This window comes from Lynx rufus, unplaced genomic scaffold, assembly GCF_022079265.1.
Source record: "Lynx rufus isolate CCGP_SWC_20201006 ecotype Redwood Valley unplaced genomic scaffold, mLynRuf1.p SCAF_23, whole genome shotgun sequence".
Taxonomy (NCBI): Eukaryota; Metazoa; Chordata; class Mammalia; order Carnivora; family Felidae; genus Lynx; species Lynx rufus.
The window spans coordinates 22,490,783-22,508,706 of NW_025814838.1; the positions used below are offsets into that span (position 1 = coordinate 22,490,783).

Genomic DNA, 17,924 nt, shown 5'->3' on the forward strand with positions numbered 1-17,924 from the left:
GTCACCCGTGTCCATGTACAGATTATAGAGGTCAGGTGGAACCCCCCCCCCTCCCTGGGGTCCTGCCCCCTCCCCAGCCACTGGGGGCTCCTGCCTCCCGTCCAACAGGCACTCAGTTTAATTCAACCAACTTTTTTTTTTTTTTAACGTTTATTTATTTTTTGAGAGACAGAGACAGAGCAGGAGCTGGGGAGGGGACAGAGAGAGGCGGGGAGTCACAGATTCCGAAGCAGGCTCCAGGCTCCGAGCTGTCAGCACAGAGCCGGACGCGGGGCTCGGGGCTCGGGGCTCATGCCCATGAACCGTGAGATCCTAACCTGAGCGGAAGGCGGACGCTCAACCGACTGAGCCCCCGGGGGGCCCGCAGCCAACTCTTACTAGGACGCCACAGCCAGAGCGACGGGCCGGACCCGGACAAGGAAAGCGGCCGGAGAGGGCTGGGCTAGGCCTGGACGGCGCTCCTGAACACCTGAGCCACTGAGGTGCAGAAACTGTTAAAGGCGCTGCAGATGGCCTCCACCGCGTTGCAGAAGGCCTGAAAGCCGGCGGCCACCTTCTCCCTCAGCCACGCCAGTGCGGCCTGCCACTTGAGCTGCAGTTGGTAGAGCAGCCTTCGGAACGACCTCAGGGCTCGGTCACAAAAGCTCTCCTCCGTCTTCTGGACCACGGGGTGCTCCTTCTCTTCCAGCTCGAGGATGGAGGACCTCAAGACTCTGGAACGTAGCTCCTGCCGCACTTCGGGAAGTAACGGACTGGATTCCTGCGAGGGTGGGGGTGCCGTTCGGGTCGGGGTCCCACCTGGAGGACGCGGCCCAGGTCCTGGCCCCGGCGGAGGCCTCCCCACCCGTGTGAGGGTCTGGGAGCCAGAAGCCCGGCTCTCCCGCCGACAGCTCCACACTCGAGAAGACTCCATCCAGGGGCTCGGCCCCTCCGTGCCTCCCCACCCGCAGGGAGCAGCGTGGTGCTCGCGGACGGGCGTCTGAGCCCGGCTCCGGCCCGCGCGGCCCCTCATACGCGGAGGCACCCCTCCACCCTCAGCTTGGCCGGGGGGCGGGGGGCACTGTGCACACACGTGACCAAGTCAAGACAGAACAGGGGGGGAAGGAAAAGCAAGCAGGGCTGCGATGGGCGTCTCACACTCACCTCGTCGTTGTTCTGATGATGGTGAAGGTCCACGGCTTCCAGCATGATCTCGTTGAAGCCCTCCTGGGGAGAGGGGACGGTTCGGAGCTCCAGATCTGCTCCTGTCTGTGGCCTCCATGCGTCCAGGGGAGTGTCAAGGGAGCCAGGAGCCCGGACCCGATAAGGATAACCTGGCTGTAGCCCTGGGGACCGAGCTTTGGTGGGGGCGGGGGGGGGGACTCACCTCCACCTCTCCCAGCCTGAGCCTCTGTTGCTGCGGGGGGGGGGGGGGGATGTCACTTGGCTTAAAATCCTCCCAGCCTCTCCCGCCCGCAGTCTTCTCCCCCAAGTCCCCACCTGTTCTCTGCTCCCCAGGCCCCCATCACTGGGTCCAGCCCAGGGGCCTGGGGACCAGGTATCTGGCGTCCCTGCTCTGTCGTCAATATGCGCAGTGACTTGATCACCTCCCTAAGCCTCCCTGGGCCTCTGCATTTCTCCCCTGTGCCCTCACCTGCACACGGGTGTGAACTAGGAGAGTGTGCCAGGAGGTGCCCAGGTGTAAGGAGTGAGCAGACCCGAGGTAGCATCTCCATCACCCTCACCGTCATCGTGGTCACTGTGAAACCACCCACCCGACCCCAACTGTAGAGCGCGTGGGAGTGGGGGGCGCGGCGACCCACCAGTGCTCCTCGGGATTGGTGTTGGGTCCTGTCACAGAAGATGTCCACCAGCTGGTGCTGCGCAGAGGGGAGAGGCGGAAGTGAGAGAGGCCTCGTCGTTCCCCCTCAGGGGCCCCTGGGTGGCCCAGAACGTTCTCAGCTCCACACAGCAGGACCCAGGTCCCCCTTTCTCCCCCAGACACACACTGGGAAGAGCTTCTTACCATTTGGTGCCTCATAAACTCAATAGGATTTCTGCTCACCTGTGGGGGTGACAGTGATACTCAGACACGTGTGACCTTGCCACCCCCCACACTTGCTGTACACACACACACACACACCCTCACCACACGCATGGGTGAGCATTGCCCCAGAGTGCTCACGATCCACTGTGTTACCAAATACCTGTCCCTCTCCGTCCCGGCTGACGGGCGGGCTGGCGGGGGCGGTGCTCTCGAAGGCGGTCACAGGTACGCAGCTCTTGACAGCTGGCTCTGCAGACCCACCTCCCCTGCCCGGACCCTCGGCTTGCCCCACAGAAGCGCAGGGCAGCCCGGACACGGCATCACGGGTCTCCACCAAACCTGGTGCCGGCTCCCTGGTCACTGGGCAGTCCCTGCCACACGCGGAACGTCCACGGCTCTGGGCAAATATCTGTTGTGAGGCACCTGTCTCCACGTTTCTTGAGTCCCTGATGGCACCAGCCTGTCACCCCAATCGGGGGCGCTGGCCGCAGGGAACAATTTGCTCTCCAACTCGGGCTCCCAAACTGGGCGTGGCCACCGAGCCTGGGGTCATTCCAGAGTCCACTGTGACAAATCCCGCAGGGCCAACCTCACAACGGGGGTGGGGGAGGTGACCGGACACCCCAAAAGGGAGGAACAGACACCAAGGTCCTGGGCGGCAGGCCCAGGCAGGGAGGAATTTTTAAGCTTGGCAGGAAAGCACGACCTCCCCGCCCCCCGGTTTCCGGGGTATCGGGATCGGGTCTACCGGGATGGGCGCCTCTGGCCCTATAGACCCTCCGTGCCCCACCTGTGCCACCAACGCATCGGGTCCAGCTCCTGGAGTCACCCCCTTGCCCTCATACACAGCGTTCCTCAGTATCCTTAGCAGACACACACGCAGACCCTCTCCCCGTAGTTTGCCCCCAGACCGGAAATCTGGCCCCACAATCGGGACCCACTCTATAAAGTGAATGACTCACAGCAAAATGAAACGGTGAGGCTGTCTGTCAATAATTATTCAGAATTTCAGGCAGTGAGAGAGCATTCAACAAAGTAAGCCGGGGGTGGTTATGAGCCTGGGGCCCTGTGGAGTGCACGGGTCACATGCCTCTGACCCCCTGCTTCCCCAGTAGACTCCCCCATTGGCCTAGGAGAATGGGACAGAGCCAGGTGCACGTGGAGAGATCAGGGGGTCTGGGGGCCAGCGCGAGCGGGAGAGGGGGACGCACAGCGGGGAAGTGGAATCTGGCCCCCCCCCCCACCCCTCCAATTGCTCTCACTCACCTTGGAGGACCACATGGTGGCTCAGGGCTCTGGGGGCTGTGGCCTGGCGGGGAGGAACAGGTGTGAGTTAGAGGGTTCAGGGAAGCGGCCTCCCCGCCAGCCCACCCCCCACTGGAAGTCGCTTTGGCTGCAGCCTCCTCCCCAGGCTGCCAGGTCACCTCACAGATTCTCCCGGCCTATGCTTCTGCTCCAGAGAGAGCCTCTGATTTAAGAGGGAGGAGGGAGGAGGGAGGAGGGAGAGGCTGGGGGTGGGTGGAGCCTGGCTTGGAGGCAGGATGTGAGGCTGTGTGTGTGTGTGTGTGTGTGTGTGTGTGTGTGTTTGTGTGTACGCACGTGTGTGGCACACGGAGACAGAAGCAAGGACAGGGAGACCGCCTGGGAGGGTGTGGGCAGGGCCTCTGGCTGTGCCGCCTCCACTCTCTGAGCTGGGGTGGGGAACTTCAGAGCCCAGGAACAAGCCTCTTTCTCAACCTTACCGGCCCGAGACAGGGAAAGACAGAGGAAAAGTCCAGACTGGTGAAAGCAGATCGGGGCACTCCCAGGTTCTGGAAAATGAAGTCATCCTGTTGAAGGTCAAGTAAGCTACTGGGGAATGCTGACTAGGTCACTTGGAACGGAGCATACCCCGGCTCCAAAGTCCAGAGAATGTTCCAAGCACCTCCAGGCCCAAGGCAGAGCAGGGCTGGCAAGATCCCTAAGGTGGGCCCACCGGGAGGGGTGGGGAGGGGAGCTGAGCAGACTGCCCCATGGGCCCCTGCAGGGGAGGCTGGAGGTGATGGCTGTCTGCCACGGGACAGGGTGAAGCCCTCAGGAGGAGCTGAGGGCCTAGGGTCAGCAGGCCAGACTATCCCGAGCCCTCCTGGGGCCGAGGGGCACCATGTCCCGGCCGGCCCTGTGCAGTTCTGGGGTCCCCCCCAGTTCGGCTCGCCCTACTCTGGCCCAGAGTCCCCCCGCTTCACCACAGCCGTGTCTACCCTCCACACTGGGGCTGCCCGGTGCCTGGGGCCGCGAAACCGATCGAGGCCTCGGCAGGGTGGTCAGGGTGGCGGCTTCGAGGGCCGTGGGGGAAGGGTCTGTTCCAGCCTCTCTCCCAGGCCTGTGGATGGCCTCTTCGTGCTCATGTCATTCTCCTGGCACGCGCGTCTGTCCGCTAACTTCCCATTTTTATAGGGACACCAGTCTCACCGGATTGGGGCCCATCCAATGACCTCATTACCTTGATTCCCTCTACAAAGATCCTATCTCCAAATAAGGTCACCGCCTGAGGTCCTGGGGATTAGGACTTGAACACGAGGACCTGGGCTCCCGAGGGGCCCCCGGAAGGACAGAACTGTAAAGCAGATTTCCTTGGCGCAAGCCTCACTTGCATTGACTAGACCCCAGCAGGCGTCTCCTGGCCCCTTAGGAGCCCATCAACGGTCTGAAACGCCCCGTGCACACCTCGGAGTCCAGACCCTTCCCTGAGCCATCTTTAAATTCCAGGCGGGGACAGAAAAGGTGGCGGCTGCAGGTAACGGTCCTGGGCTTCTTTCTCGGGAAGCACGGCCCCCTGACCCCACGAGACGCTTGGCCCCTCCGTGACGGTCTCGCAGATCACCGTCAGCAAGCATTTTGCGTCTCGGCAGGCTGCACCATTTTCTATACAGCTTTGGCGAGAAACAACTCACACGCAACTCCCCCACTGAAGCGTATAATTCAACGCACAGAACCGTGCACCCGTCACAACCAATTTCAGAACATTTTCGTCGCCTCAGAAAGGCGAGCCAGCGCCCCCCCCCCATCCCAAAGCCCCGCCCAGACAGCCACGCATCTGCTCCCTGTCTCTGGAGTTCCCTGGTCTGGATGTTTCTTATACACGGAATCACATAGAGATGGTCACGCTGCGTGACCTTTAGTGGCCGCCTTTTGCACTTAGCACGGATGTCTGGTTTTAGGTCTCTTGGGTTCACACCTAGGAGGGGAACTGTTGGCTCCTATGGTAACTGACTAGGTTTTCCACTTTTTGAGGAACCACCAGACGAGTTTCCAAAGTTACCGCGCCCTTTTCTGTCCCCAGAAGCAGCGCGTGATGGGCCGTTTCTCCACATCCTCGCCCACGCCGACTATGATGTTTTTGATTCTAGCCGCCCTGGCGGGCGTGAAACAGTATCCCTGTGTGGTTTTGATTTTCATTCCCCTTATGACTAGTGACGTCGAGCATCTTTCCGTGGGCTTGTCGGCCACTTGTACGTTGTCCTTGGAGGGATGTGCATTCTGATCCTTTGCCCGTTTTTAAATTGGGTCATTTACCTTCTGCTCATTAAGCTGTCAGAGTATTTTATATATTCTGGATACGAGCCTCTCATCAGATATGTCCTTTGCAAATATTTTCTCCCGTTTTGTGGGCGGTCTTTTCATTTTTTTAATGGTGTCCTTTGAAGCCCAAATATTTTACATTTTGATTACGGGACCATTTTAACGATAAAAGTGATCAATTTGACCTGGCATTTTTCTGTAGTATACTTAAGAATATGTGTGTGTGTGTATACATATATATATCTTTCTTTCCCCCGAAGATTTACTTCTAAGTAATATCTACACTCATCGTGGGGCTGGAACTCACAACCCTGACAGCAAGACCCTCAGGCTCCCCACCAACGGAACCAGCCAGGCACCCTTAATATATTTTTAAAGGCTGCAGAAGAAGCCTCCGTGTAGCACTAAAAGAAGCCCCAGATTTCACTTTGGATGGCCCTCCTCTGAGGCCCCCTAGCCGACTTTTGAGTTTCTCTCTGTTCCCTCCTCCCACTCATTCCCTTTCCGTCTGTCACCCCACTGCCTGTCAACTCTGAATCCCAAGTTCTTCTACAGGACAGAGCAATTCAGGTCTGTCAAGCTCCTGCCACCAAACTCACCCCGGATCCATCTGTGCTCGGGAGAAGTGAAGGGCTTTCTCTCCGGTCACTTTCACTGTCCTCCTGTGTGGGGCTCATAAGCTTTTAAAATATAAGTTTCCTCCTCCGTATAGGATCCTGACAGAGGCCCGGGTTTCGGGTTTTCTGGTGGCTTGGAATGCTCAGGTCACGGGTTGGCTGAAGACACCTGGCCGTTGCCCTCCGACTGGTCAGCTTGTCCTGACCGAGGGCCCTGCACGCTGGGACAGCAGCCCGCAGCCTCAGCCCCAGGCAGCACTGTGGGCGGACGGCAACCCAGGAAGTGGCCCCTAAGCGGCTCCACCCAAAGGGGATAGATCCTACTCGAGCAAGGCCATCAACCTGATTCTGCAGAGAATGTGCTCAGGTTGGTCCCTGGGAGGGAGAACACTTCAGAGACACAGAAAAACCACAAGACAGAGATGACAGCTGTTGTCCCGGCCCCCTCGCCCATCAGGGCTGCTCCCCCAAGCTCACTCGAGTGCAGACTCCTGGCCCCAGCCCCCAAGTGATTCAGGGTGAGGGCATGGGATCCGCATTTTTAAGCTCCCTAGGTGATTCTGATGTGGAAGATTCCAGAAGTGCAGTTCCAGAGGCACTGATGTAGGGCCTGAATTCGGGGAGGAGTGGGAGGTGAATGAGGTGGCCCTCCCACTCATCACCCAGGGGTGCTGAGGAAGCAGTGACCCCTGGATGGAGAGGGAACTCAGTCCACCGTCTTCACAGCCCTGAGCCGCGGAAAACCCAAGAGTTCTCCCTGAGGGAAGCGGTACACACTCCAGTGTGGAGGGACTGAGCGGATTTTTAGGGATTGGAGGGTGTTCTGTTGAAGCGGGACTGTTCTGGGTCCAAGATGGTGACCAGAAAGGAGGTCCACAGGGGCCTCGGTTGTGGAGGGTCGTCTGGGCGGCCACTGATGTCACCCAGGATATGGGACACTCGTGCTCAGGGGTAACTTGAGGGCTGGATCTGGGGTCCCCATCCACGTGGCATTGCCTGGGACGTTGCAGAAGCAGGACAGTGGGACTCTTCTGGGAAATTCGGAGCAGCAGGTGGAGAGAGGGGCTGGGGTTCAGTTGCCCCAATCAGTCCAGTCCTCTAAAGCCCCAAACAGCCAGGAGCCGCTATGAGGAACCGCTGTTGCCAGGTGGGGCCAGGGCTATAGTCACAGGCTGCTGAGAAGCACCAGCTCTTCCGGGAAAAAGAGCTTCCGGTAGCGGCAGCGCGCGGCGCAGCCAGGGCAACGGTGGGGGTGGGGCTGGGGGGGGTGAGGGGGGTGCTGGAACGGCGAGGGTGAGCACATGGCCCGTCCAGTCTCAGGGCTAGCCATTTGTCCGCGCCCCCAGGGCGAAGCTCCACCCGCATGAGCCCCGCCCCGGGACCGGCCCCCTCAGCTGGAGGCGACGCCCCCCACCAGCGGGGGTAGAAGGGACAGCAGGAAGGACAGCGACGGCCGCCCTGAGGCCTCATTGATCTCGCACTGACAATCGCAGGCTCCGGGCTCCCGGGTGGCTTTGGGGGGCCTGGGGGCGCGTGGGTGGGCGCTGGGGGCCGGGCAGTCCAGCCACTTGGGGCCCATGGGTTGGGGGGAGTCGGACTCCGCCTTGACGCTGCCCTTGGGAAAGCGCCAGTAGTGGGCGCCCTTGAAGAAGTAGGTGTCACCTGCGGGGCAGGGAGGAGACACTTCGGGGGCCGGTCCAGGCTGCCCCTCCCGCCGCGCCGCGTCCCTCCTGAGGGCTCCCCGAAACCCCCAGGAGGGCCCCTCTCCCCGTCCCCGGGGCCCCCAGCCCCTCCCCGCGCCCTCTCCCACCTGCGTTGCTGACGGTGACATCGTCGGGGGCGGGAGGCGCCCCTTCCCAAAGACTCAGGTCGCGGGGGTAGCCGGGGTCCGGGCGCGCGGCCGCCTCGTCGTACCGCCAGTAGCGCCCGCCCCGGATCAGGTAGGTCTTCCCGTTGAGCGGCCACGAGAACACGGCGTCCACCTGCTCTCCGGCCGGCAGCCCCAGCTCCGTGAGCGGCCGCGGGGCGCCCTCTAGCTGCCGCTCCTGGAACACCCAGAACTGGGGGCCTGGGGGGCGCGGGGGGCGGCAGGTGAGCAGGGGCGCCCCCCACCCCGCTCCCGGCGCCACCCCGCCCGCGGCCCGGCGCCCGCTCACCGCTGAAGAGGAGGATGCCGCCGTCCCGGGGCCGGGCGTAGGCGGCCTGGATGACCTTCACCCCGGCGGGCAGCCCCTCCCAGAAGCGGTGGAGCCTGGCGGGCCGGGGCGACACCAGCTGTCCCGAGGGTTGAACGCGCCAGAACCAGGGGCCTGTGGGGGGGCGGGAGGGGTGGCCACGGGGGCCCGAGATGACCAGAGTCTTCTCCCTCCAGGGGGTGCCTGGGGGACTCAGGTCATGATCTCAGGGCTCGCGGGATCGAGGCGGGCTCTACGCTCTCACCGAGGCGCCTGCTTCGGATTCTGTGTCTCCCCCTCTCTCTGCCCCTCCCCTGCTCGCTCCCTCGCTCTCTCAAAAATAAATAAACATTAAAAAAAAAAAAGAAGAAGAAGCGCTCCTTTATTTAAAAAAAAAAAAGTCTTCTCGCTCAGAGTGGGTGCTGGGACTCCCTCTGGCGGCTGGGCGAGGAAGTCCATCGGGATTTCACGGGTGCAGGGGTTCTGGAGTGACCAGCTCTCCCAGGACTTTCCTTTTTTTTTAAGTTCTTTTTTTTTTTTAAGTTTATTTATTTATTTGAGAGAGAGAGAGAGAGAGACAGAGACAGAGAGACAGAGAGCAAGCTGGGGAGGGAAGAAGAGAGGAGACAGAGAGAGGATCCTAAGCAGGCGGGCTCCAGGCTCCCAACCAGGGGCACAGAGCCCCATGTGGGGCTTGAACTCACCAACCATGAGATCGTGGCCTGAGCCCAAACCGAGAGTCAGACACTTAAAGGAACAGGATGAGCCACCCAGGCACCCCCAGGGCTTTCCTTTTTTTTTTTTTTTTTTTTTTTTTTTTTTTTTTTTGGTCAGCACTGAGAGTCCCGTGTCCCGGGAAACCCCACAGGACTGGTGGGTCATCCTAAGGGGGTAGGTCGCCAACTACATGGCGTCAGGGGAGATCTAAGATGACTCACCTTTGAAGAAAAAGGTTTCACCACGGATGTTAGCGATAGCATCAAAATTGCCTTCGCATCGGTCAGGGGTGGGGAGAGAGGGGCTACAATGGAAAGGAGAGGTGAGCGGAGAGGGGTCGGGGCTCCTAGTGTCTTCACTTACCCTTGAGAAGAGCCCCGGGAGGTAGGGACTCTTACCAAGCCCACCTCACCAAGAACCACGCCGAGGTAGGGAGGTCACCCCCCTCACTCACCTGTCTGGGGGCAGGGCAGGGGGTGGGGGAGGAGGAGCCAAGGGTTTCCTTGTGGGCTTATCGTAAGGGGTCTGGGGCACCTTCCCTGTGGAGAGAGAGCCGGAGAGGCATGAGTCCCCCGACTCTGCTGATGAGGCCACAGGGCAAGCCACCGTCCCCGGTCCCCAGCCCCTGTACCATAGAGCTGCTGTAGGCCTTCCCGGTCGTCCTGGGACAGGCGGTACTTGTGGGGGTCGCCCACCGGGCCCTGGTAAAAGGGCCTCATGATTGAGTCGGGTGCCGAGGAGTGGCCCAGGCCCAAGGCGTGGCCAAACTCATGAACAGCCACAGCAAACAGGTCCGTCCCCTCACCATCTGGGGAAGGAGGGAGACTGGCCTCGAGCTCTACCCTTCCCCCCACGCCAGAAAAGGCGGCGGCCAGGGAGCCCCCGGAGGGGGGCCTGCTGGCAGAGGGACAGCTGGACAGCGGGAGACCGTCCAGACACGGCCACACCCAGACCCCTCCCCGAGTCACCGTCCCTCCTGGGTGCGCTCACTTACCCGGGAGGTTTTTTTTCTAGTAGCCTGGTCTGGCAGTTCTGGACACTTGGGGACAGGACCGGAGACCCGCAGAACGGGTCAGGGAAGGGGCGGGAGGAGATGGCCCGGACAGAGGAAGGGGTGGCCTTCCTGCCGTAGTCCTGGCCCCCAGGAAAGGAAGCCCGTGCACTCGGAAACACTCTGGGGGTGCACGCGGGACTCCGGGGGAAGCCCCAGCCTTGGAGTCTCCCTCTTTCGGGCTGCCGTCTGGGGCCAGACGGCCCCACCCGCAAGGAATGTCGCTCAGTCTCCTCGGCCCGGGGCTCCCAAGACGGTCGCCCCTCTCCCACGCTCATGGAGCTCCGCTCCCTCCTCCCATGCACGCCCCTCTAGTGCCCACACCCCCATCCACCTTTCCGGGAGCCTCCCCCCCCCCCCAGCTTCAGACAGCTCCTCAGGCAGGCTCTCTCGGCCCTGGCGGCCGGCCTCGTTCCCACCCTCTCCGACCACAGCCTCGTCCTCGGGGACCCAGCCTGGGCGCCAGGAGGCAGCCTGTGTCCACTGCCGGCTGCTGGCCGAACCCCAGCTCCTCATCGACCCAGCGGCTGCCCGCCGGCCCCTCCTCCAGCCCCGAGAGGCCGAGGGAGCGAGACAGCGAGAGAGGCGAGCAGCTGCCCAGACGTCGATGTGCCACGTGGAAATCCCTAACCAGGGTCAGCAGTGTTGAAGGCGGAAGTGACCCGGTGAGTCGGCAAGCAAATTTCTCTCAGCCCCTCAAGGCTGCTGGACGAGAATGTGAGCGGGAAGGGGTGAGCGAGGGGTGACACGGGCCGTCATTTACGTCTCATAAACCTCTTCCTTCCAGCCTCATTTTACGGGTGGGAAACTGAGGCACGGGGCGGCCAGGTTAAATGACAGTACGGCCAATTAGTGCCTTTCAGCAGCGACTTCACCTGACCTTGGTCCAAATGCATCCGTACTGACAGGTCTCCGTGTGGACTGTGGGTTTTCTTACTGCACTGAGTCCCTTTTCTGAGAAACTGGAGGAAGTTGGGTGTTTACCACAAGTGGATCTCTTTCCCCCTCCTTCCCTGCTTCGCCTCCCGCTTTGGCCACACCCATCATTGCACCCTTCACCACCCCCCCTCCCGTGCGGCTGGGGGAATTGCACAACCGCAGCCTCAGCCCCAGTCCACAAGACTCCCGGTGGCCGCTCTCCGAGGGTCATCGATACCTCCTCCCAGTCCTGCTCTAGACCTCACCAGGTAGTTCCCTGAGCTGTCCACTAGCCTCAATTCCAAGCCCACAGCCCCTCAAGCTGCTCCCCAGCTCCAGCCTTAACTCTTAAGAGGACAAGTAGGTCAGATGTGTTTCCTATTTCATCAAGACACGCCGGCCGATGTAATCTGTAACTTCCTGTGCACCCGGGCAGACAGCTGTATCTCCCCCGTGCTCACCTCCTATCTCCTGCCCTGCCCTATGTGAGGCCCCTGCTTCGCTCACCTCCTGTAGGACAAGAACCCATCCATCCATCCCTGCATCCCTGTGTATGTCTGTCCATCCATCCTTCCATCCATCCATCCATCCATCCGTTCATCCATCCATCCATCCATCCGCCCATCTGTCCATGCATGCATGCATCCATCCATCTGTCCATTCATCCGTCCATCCATCCATCCATCCATCCATCCATCCATCCATCCATCCCATCCGTCCGTCCATCCATCCGTCCATCTGTCCATCCATTCACCTGTCCGTCCGTCCATCCATCCATCCATCCATCCATCCCATCCATCTATCCATCCATCCATTCATCCATCCATCCATCCATCCATGTGTCCATCCATGTGTCCATCCATCCATCCATCCATCCATCCATCCATCCATCCCATCCGTCCATCCATCCATCCATCTGTCCATCCATCCATCTGTCTATCTGTCCATCTATCCATCCATCCATCCATCCATCCAACCATTCATCTATCCACTCATCTACCCATCCATTCATCCATCCATCCATCCATGTGTCCATCCATCCGTCCATCCATCCTTCCATCCATCCGTCCATCCATCCTTCCATCCATCCTTCCATCCATCCATCCATCCATCCATCCATCCATCCATCCATCCCACACCTCTTTCTTTCTGTTGACTCATCCAGCATCACTAAGTGCTCAAGACCCTCATCCCAAATCACCTCAGTACCTCTCCGTATCTGTATCTGCCCCCATCCACACCCCTCTCCTTCCCTAGCAAGTTCTGTGGTCAGTGGTGTAAACTCAGAGTTCACTTCCTCAACCCCTCTCATGTCTGACTTCAGTGTGGTCGGGACTCCTCCCCCACCTGCCAAGGCTGCAGGCAACCGAGGTCCCTTTGTCCCCAGACGATCAGATCTAGGCCCATGTAACTTACTGGACTGGCCTGCTGCCCTGCCCACTGCTGACCACTTCCTTCTTTGCTCTAGTTCTTGGTCACCTGTGGGCCCGTTCTTTCTCCATTTCCTTTGACCCCTCCTCCCCTCTACCCTCCCCTTAACTGTGGGGCTCTCCACAGCTCCATACTTGACCCTCACGTTCTACACTTTCCTCCTGGAGCCTTAGCCACCCCCCGAGTACCACTGACTCTAATCTGCCATGAGGCCCAGCTCATAGCAGCTGGCAATGAACAGAGCGTTACTTCCGGCCGGCCCTGTGCTGACAGCCGTAGGTCAATTACTTATTAGATCCGCAAGCCCACCCTGCCAGCAGGTACTGTTGTAACTCCCATTTCTCAGACGAGGAAACTGAGCACATCGAGGTCAAGAAACTTACATGCGTGGCAAGCAGAGGAGCCCTCACCTGAGTTCCGCTTCAAGCCGGCATGCTTAAATGCTGCGTGACACAGCCTCAGGTCTGTGCATGCTGTGGGCACCCCGCCCAAACCCTACGGAGCCTGTGCGCCCATCCCCTGGCTGCCCCCCTCCCCAGAAGATGGCTGTCCCTTCTGGCCAGCCTCCAGGCCACAGGAAGCTCGCAGCCAGTGGCGGATTGCTAAGACTGGAAGAGCTGGAACCCTAGCCCCCAGGCAGGACCGACCCTGTGAGCTACTCATGCTCCTGAGCTCAAGCTCCTCTCGGCTGAGACCACGTCCTGGCTAAGCCTCTTTCCCCAGCCCTCTCTTACTTCCCTTTCCCCCGAGAACATACCCTGCGAAACTGCTTGCACGAGACTTTTCAACGCGAGCTCCGCTTCTGGGGAACCTGACCTAAGCCAGAGAAGTCCAAGTTCTAAAGCAAGACACTCAACCGCTAATGCACCGCCTGCACGGAAGGGCCCGCACGCAGTGCAAACCCGAGGCCAAGGTGAAGTCACCCTGCCCTCCAAGGGTCGGCTCTTCCTCCTGCGGCACCTCCCACGGCCATGAACAAGACCCGTTCCTGTCCGTCCCCTCTGCCGCCGGGATCCAGTGATATCCCAGTCCCTGCCCATCCGACTAAACAGCCCTCCCCCACCCCCACCCCTGTGCCACTAGCCCTGGCTACCCTGTGTCAGCCAGCTCACTGGCTTGCGCGTTGTCCTCTGCGCCCTCCCCGCACCCCCACGCGCTCGGGGACAGCGGGACCTGGTGGGCTAGTCGGCACGCGGTACACGTGTGTGGAATAAACAAAGTCACCCCTTCTAGGAAGCCCCGTCCGTCAAAGGTTCTGGGCGGGCCTCCGCTCGAGGCCGTGGTCCTCCGGGACTTCCTCTGCTATGATTTTCCGCAGCCGCATCACCGTGTGTAGCAACTGCCGGTTACCCTTCTGACTCAGCTGCTGCGCACGGCTGCTTTCCCATCTCTCGGTCCTCAGCTCCAGCTTGGCGCCGGACACCCGAGAGGCCTCTGTGATGGGCGATTTTGTGTGTCCGCTGAGCCAGCCTGTGGCGCCCAGTTGTTGAGCCGAGCACGAGGCCAGGTGTGGCTGTTTGGGGTATGGTGTAGATGGGCTCTGCATCTACGATCCGTTGACTACGAGTAAAGTAGACAGTGTTCCACGGTGGGCGGGCCTGGTCTGATCAGTCGAGGGCCTTAAGAGCAAACCTGAGGCTTCCCAGGGCCAGAAGGGAATTCTGCCTCCAGACTGCAACACAGAAAGCCTGCCTGGGTTTCAGGCGAGCCGGCCTGGCCTGCAGACATCGGACTCAGGATTGCAACATCAACTCTCACTTGAATTTCCAGCCTGCAGGACTGCCCTACAGATTTAGGCTCGCCAGCCTCCCCCATCCTACGAGCCAGTTGTTTAAAATAAATCACTTAGGGGCGCCTGGGTGGCGCAGTCGGTTAAGCATCCAACTTCAGCCAGGTCACGATCTCGCGGTCCGTGAGTTCAAGCCCCGCGTCAGGCTCTGGGCGGATGGCTCGGAACCTGGAGCCTGTTTCCGATTCTGTGTCTCCCTCTCTCTCTGCCCCTCCCCCGTTCATGCTCTGTCTCTCTCTGTCCCCAAAATAAATAAAAACGTTGAAAAAAAAAATTAAAAAAAATAAAATAAATCACTTACACACACGCGCGCGCACACACAAGCATCCTACTTACTGCTTCCGTCGCTCTAGAGAAACCCAACGGACACAGCGTCCATCGACACGCGTGATTTCATAGGGACAGACAGACTCGGGGAGAGGACGTCTCGGAAGGTCGTACCTTTTGACCCATAAGTCCAGATCTCCTCGTCGTCGAAGTGCGTGTCCCCAGAGATGGAGTGTTCCCCGGGGAAGAAGGCGTGGGCTAGGGTCCCTCCCTGCCCGTCGAAGGGGTAACTGTCCTGGTGGTACGCCCGGGCAAAGTCAATGACGATGTCGGGCTCCGTCGGGTTCTGAAAGCCCACCTCCTGGAATTTGAGGCCTGACTCGACGCCCCAGGTGGTCAAGGCGTGGTGCATGAGGGTCCTCACCATGTCCTGGCTCAGGGCCGAGCTCTGGGGGAAGGAGTGCACCCTGGGGAGACAGAAGGCAGCCCTTGGAGGCTGGGCCCGGCAGGTGGCGGGCCAGGGCGGGGAGGACACCGTCTCCTACCTCCACGTCAGCGTTCGCTTCTTCCACACGCTGCCGCTCAGGGCGTAGCGCCGGCGCCGGCGACGACGTCTCACCAGCTCTGCCGCCCCCAGCACATCAGGCAGGGAGCAGCGGGGCCTGTGCATGGTGGCCATGGTCACCGGGTCTGTGGGAGGGGTTGCGGGGCAAGGGGATTAGCAGGAGGACAACCGGCTCTAGTCACGGACCCAGCCGCTTCTCCACGGACCAACAGGCTCAGAGAGGCTGAACCGCGGGCCCAAGAGGGCCCCGCCGCCGCTTGGATTTGCACGCAGGCTGCCCGGTTCCGGAAGCCAGCTCGTCCCAAAGGGCAACACAGCTCTTCAGGACAGTGCCCCAGCCTTCACCGGGCCCTGGACGGACTGCTGCCTCCATGCGGTGCTCGGATCTGGGGTCTGGGGTCCTGCTTCCCTGAGCCCTGGTGATCGGATGCGGCAGAAAGGAGCCATGGGGTGCCGTGTGGACTCGTCTGAGGCTGGAGCCCCCTAGGCGGTTGCCACACCCGACACCCTAGGTCCCCAGGCCTCACCGCATCAGAGACCCAGGCGGGCTGGGTCTCTGGTCTCCCAGGTTAGACCTGCCTGGAATCCCCTGTCCTAGCTCGGCTCCCTTCCCAGCTGTCCCCTCGTCTTCAAGTGAAGGTCAAAGCTGACCACTGGTCATGTGACAAAGGGTAATCGAGCACGTACAGATGCAGACACCACTCGGCGGGGAACAGGGCACACAGAGGTCCTATCTCCTCCTGTGGCCGGCCAGCGCGCCCTCGGTTCCCTTCTTCCCCATTTTACCCAAGAGACGAGCCTCTCGGCTCTACCTCCAAAACATGCACCTTGAATTCAGCTCCCTCCTTCCTGGTCTCCATTCTCCATCAGCAACCAGAGGAAGCTTACAACTGTAAATTCAGTCCAGTTGTCTCCCTCCTTCAAATCCTCTGGTGGTAGCTTATCATGCTTGTAATCAAACCCAAACTTCTTTCAAGCATCACACCCCCCCCCATCCCCCAGTCAGGCTCTTGCTTAGCTTTTCAATCCTCCTCTCATTACAGGCACACCACCTTGTGGCTACCACAGGGCCTTTGCACTTGCCTGGGACTCTTCTCCATCTTCCCATGGCTGGCGCCTCTTATTTGTGTCCCCTGGGTTCTTTGTCTCATATGAGCTCCCTTCAACTCATGACCCCTTTCAGAGGGATCTTCCCTGACCAGCATTTTATTCTCTTCAAAACACGAATCACCATCTGAAATGACCTGGCCTATTTCGAGTCTTGATCCGTCTGTCTCTCTTCTCTAGAGGGATGAGAGCAGGGACCTTTTCTGCTTTGTCCATCACTGTACCAGTAGAGCCAGAAACGGCCTTACACATTAGAGACTCTTAGTAACTATTTACTAAAAAGAAATGCCTGAGAACCTCCTGGGTTGGTCCCGGGGAATCAGCATTTTCATAGCTCCCGGGATTCAGGTGTGTGGGGAGGTTTAGAAACCGCTGGGTGCAGGGGCAGGGCGGGGACGGGGTGGGGGGGGTGGTCTACCTACCCAGGAGGCCTGTCTCAGGCAGCCCGGCAAACCTCTGCATGACCTTGATAGCATCCCTCAGCTTCGCAGGGCTCTGCAGCTGTGCTTGGGCAGGGTGGGGTGGTGGCAGGTAGCCGAAGCGGGTCAGCCAGTCCTAGGCCGCAGGAAGGAACAGGTGAAGGGGGAAGAGTGCGAGAGACTCCCCCTCCCCGTCTCCATCCTGGGAGCCCCACCCCTCGCCAGCCACCCAGGCATCCGGAGCCCAGGGGTCCCAGCCCCGGCCACTGCCTGCTGTCCCTCTCAGAGTCCGGCCTCTCCAGCCCTGGGCTCTGCCTAGATCCATCGGTCCTGGTCTCCACCTCCCCGCCCCAAGCCCTTTATAGATCTTCAAATCCCAGCCCCAAACCTCATGGGTCCGAGAATCTGGGTCCCCAGACCCCATCCCCCGGCGCTCTGACTTGGAATCAGCCCCCGGCCTCCTCCTCAGGACCCAGGCGCCCTCCTACCCCCACCCCCACCCCCCGCACTCCCCAGGGGCGCGCAGACCCCCGCGCTCACCACTCCCAGGCTCACGTCCTGCGCGGAGGGCTCCTGGGCGCGCGCGGGCGGCGGCAGCAGCGGGAGCAGCAGCGCGAGCAGCCCGAGCATGTCCGCGGGGCTCGGGGGGCCCGACCGCGGCGGCTCCGGGGACCCGGGGCAGGGGGTCGGGGGCCGGGAGAGGCCCGGGGAGCCCTGCGCGAGGTGGGAGCGGTGGGCGGGAGGACGGGGCGCCGGGACCCAGGGAGGCCCGACGCGGGGGACCCGGAGGCGTCCAGAGGAGGGCCCGGGGGTGGAGGGGGGGCTGGGGTCGCCGCGGGTCCCGGGAGGCCGGAGAGGGGACGGGAGGGGCGGCGGTGCAGCCTCTCCGGGTGCGCGGCGGCGGCCTCTGGGTCCCGGGCCGGCCCGGCCCCTCCCCCCGGGCGGGGCAGGGCTGTCGCACCGGATGAGCCCAGTCTTCGGACGGCCCGCGGGCAGCGACCAGCCGGACCCCGAGACCCTCCTCCGGGCGCTTCCGAGAGCGCGGGCGGCGCGGGTGGGGGTGGCGGCGAGGAGCCCGTGCCGAGCGCCCCCCGTGCCTCCCCCGGCCGCAAGTTTCTCTTCCCAGAAGCCGGCTCCGCTGGGACTCTCCCGGGCACGGCTCGTTTCTCCTTTCTCCGCACGCCGAGGCCGGGCCCGAGGGGGTGGGGGGGGAGGGGCGGCTCCGCGGCGCCCCTCCCCCTCCCGCCCTGCCCGGAGGCCCCCCCCCCCCGCGGCGGAGGGC

At 61.3% G+C, this 17,924-nt stretch overlaps 2 protein-coding genes across 4 annotated transcripts; both read right to left on the reverse strand.

The window, feature by feature from the left end:
- Positions 1 to 278: 278 nt before the first annotated feature.
- Positions 279 to 6,275, reverse strand: IL32 (interleukin 32). 3 transcript variants are annotated; one of them, XM_047087598.1, is made up of 8 exons: positions 6,187 to 6,275; positions 3,293 to 3,335; positions 2,187 to 2,423; positions 2,006 to 2,044; positions 1,803 to 1,859; positions 1,367 to 1,396; positions 1,144 to 1,206; positions 279 to 760 (listed from the first exon to the last, which is right to left on the reverse strand). In XM_047087598.1, the coding sequence occupies exons 2-8, from the start codon at positions 3,305 to 3,307 to the stop codon at positions 443 to 445; spliced, it is 759 nt and encodes a 252-aa protein (XP_046943554.1). In that variant the 5' UTR covers positions 3,308 to 3,335; positions 6,187 to 6,275; the 3' UTR covers positions 279 to 442. The 3 variants fall into 3 exon arrangements, with proteins under 3 accessions (XP_046943554.1, XP_046943555.1, XP_046943556.1); XM_047087599.1 differs by lacking the exon at positions 2,187 to 2,423; XM_047087600.1 differs by lacking the exons at positions 2,187 to 2,423; positions 6,187 to 6,275 and adding an exon at positions 3,451 to 3,740.
- Positions 4,967 to 17,790, reverse strand: MMP25 (matrix metallopeptidase 25). The gene is made up of 10 exons (XM_047087597.1): positions 17,183 to 17,790; positions 16,646 to 16,778; positions 15,097 to 15,241; positions 14,726 to 15,018; positions 9,727 to 9,903; positions 9,550 to 9,634; positions 9,317 to 9,399; positions 8,361 to 8,513; positions 8,015 to 8,272; positions 4,967 to 7,866 (listed from the first exon to the last, which is right to left on the reverse strand). The coding sequence occupies exons 1-10, from the start codon at positions 17,270 to 17,272 to the stop codon at positions 7,595 to 7,597; spliced, it is 1,689 nt and encodes a 562-aa protein (XP_046943553.1). The 5' UTR covers positions 17,273 to 17,790; the 3' UTR covers positions 4,967 to 7,594.
- Between the last annotated feature and the right edge of the window lie 134 nt (positions 17,791 to 17,924).

Coding starts and splice junctions, on each gene's coding strand:
- IL32 (XM_047087598.1), bottom strand. Junction 1,207..1,366: donor TCAGGCTGGGAGAGGTGGAG/GTGAGTCCCCCC, acceptor CCCTCTCCCCAG/GAGGGCTTCAACGAGATCAT. Junction 761..1,143: donor ATCATCAGAACAACGACGAG/GTGAGTGTGAGA, acceptor CCACCCTCGCAG/GAATCCAGTCCGTTACTTCC.
- MMP25 (XM_047087597.1), bottom strand. CDS start 17,272: ATGCTCGGGCTGCTCGCGCTGCTGCTCCCGCTGCTGCCGCCGCCCGCG. Junction 9,635..9,726: donor AGGCCTACAGCAGCTCTATG/GTACAGGGGCTG, acceptor CTCTCTCCACAG/GGAAGGTGCCCCAGACCCCT. Junction 7,867..8,014: donor TGTCACCGTCAGCAACGCAG/GTGGGAGAGGGC, acceptor CCTGCCCCGCAG/GTGACACCTACTTCTTCAAG.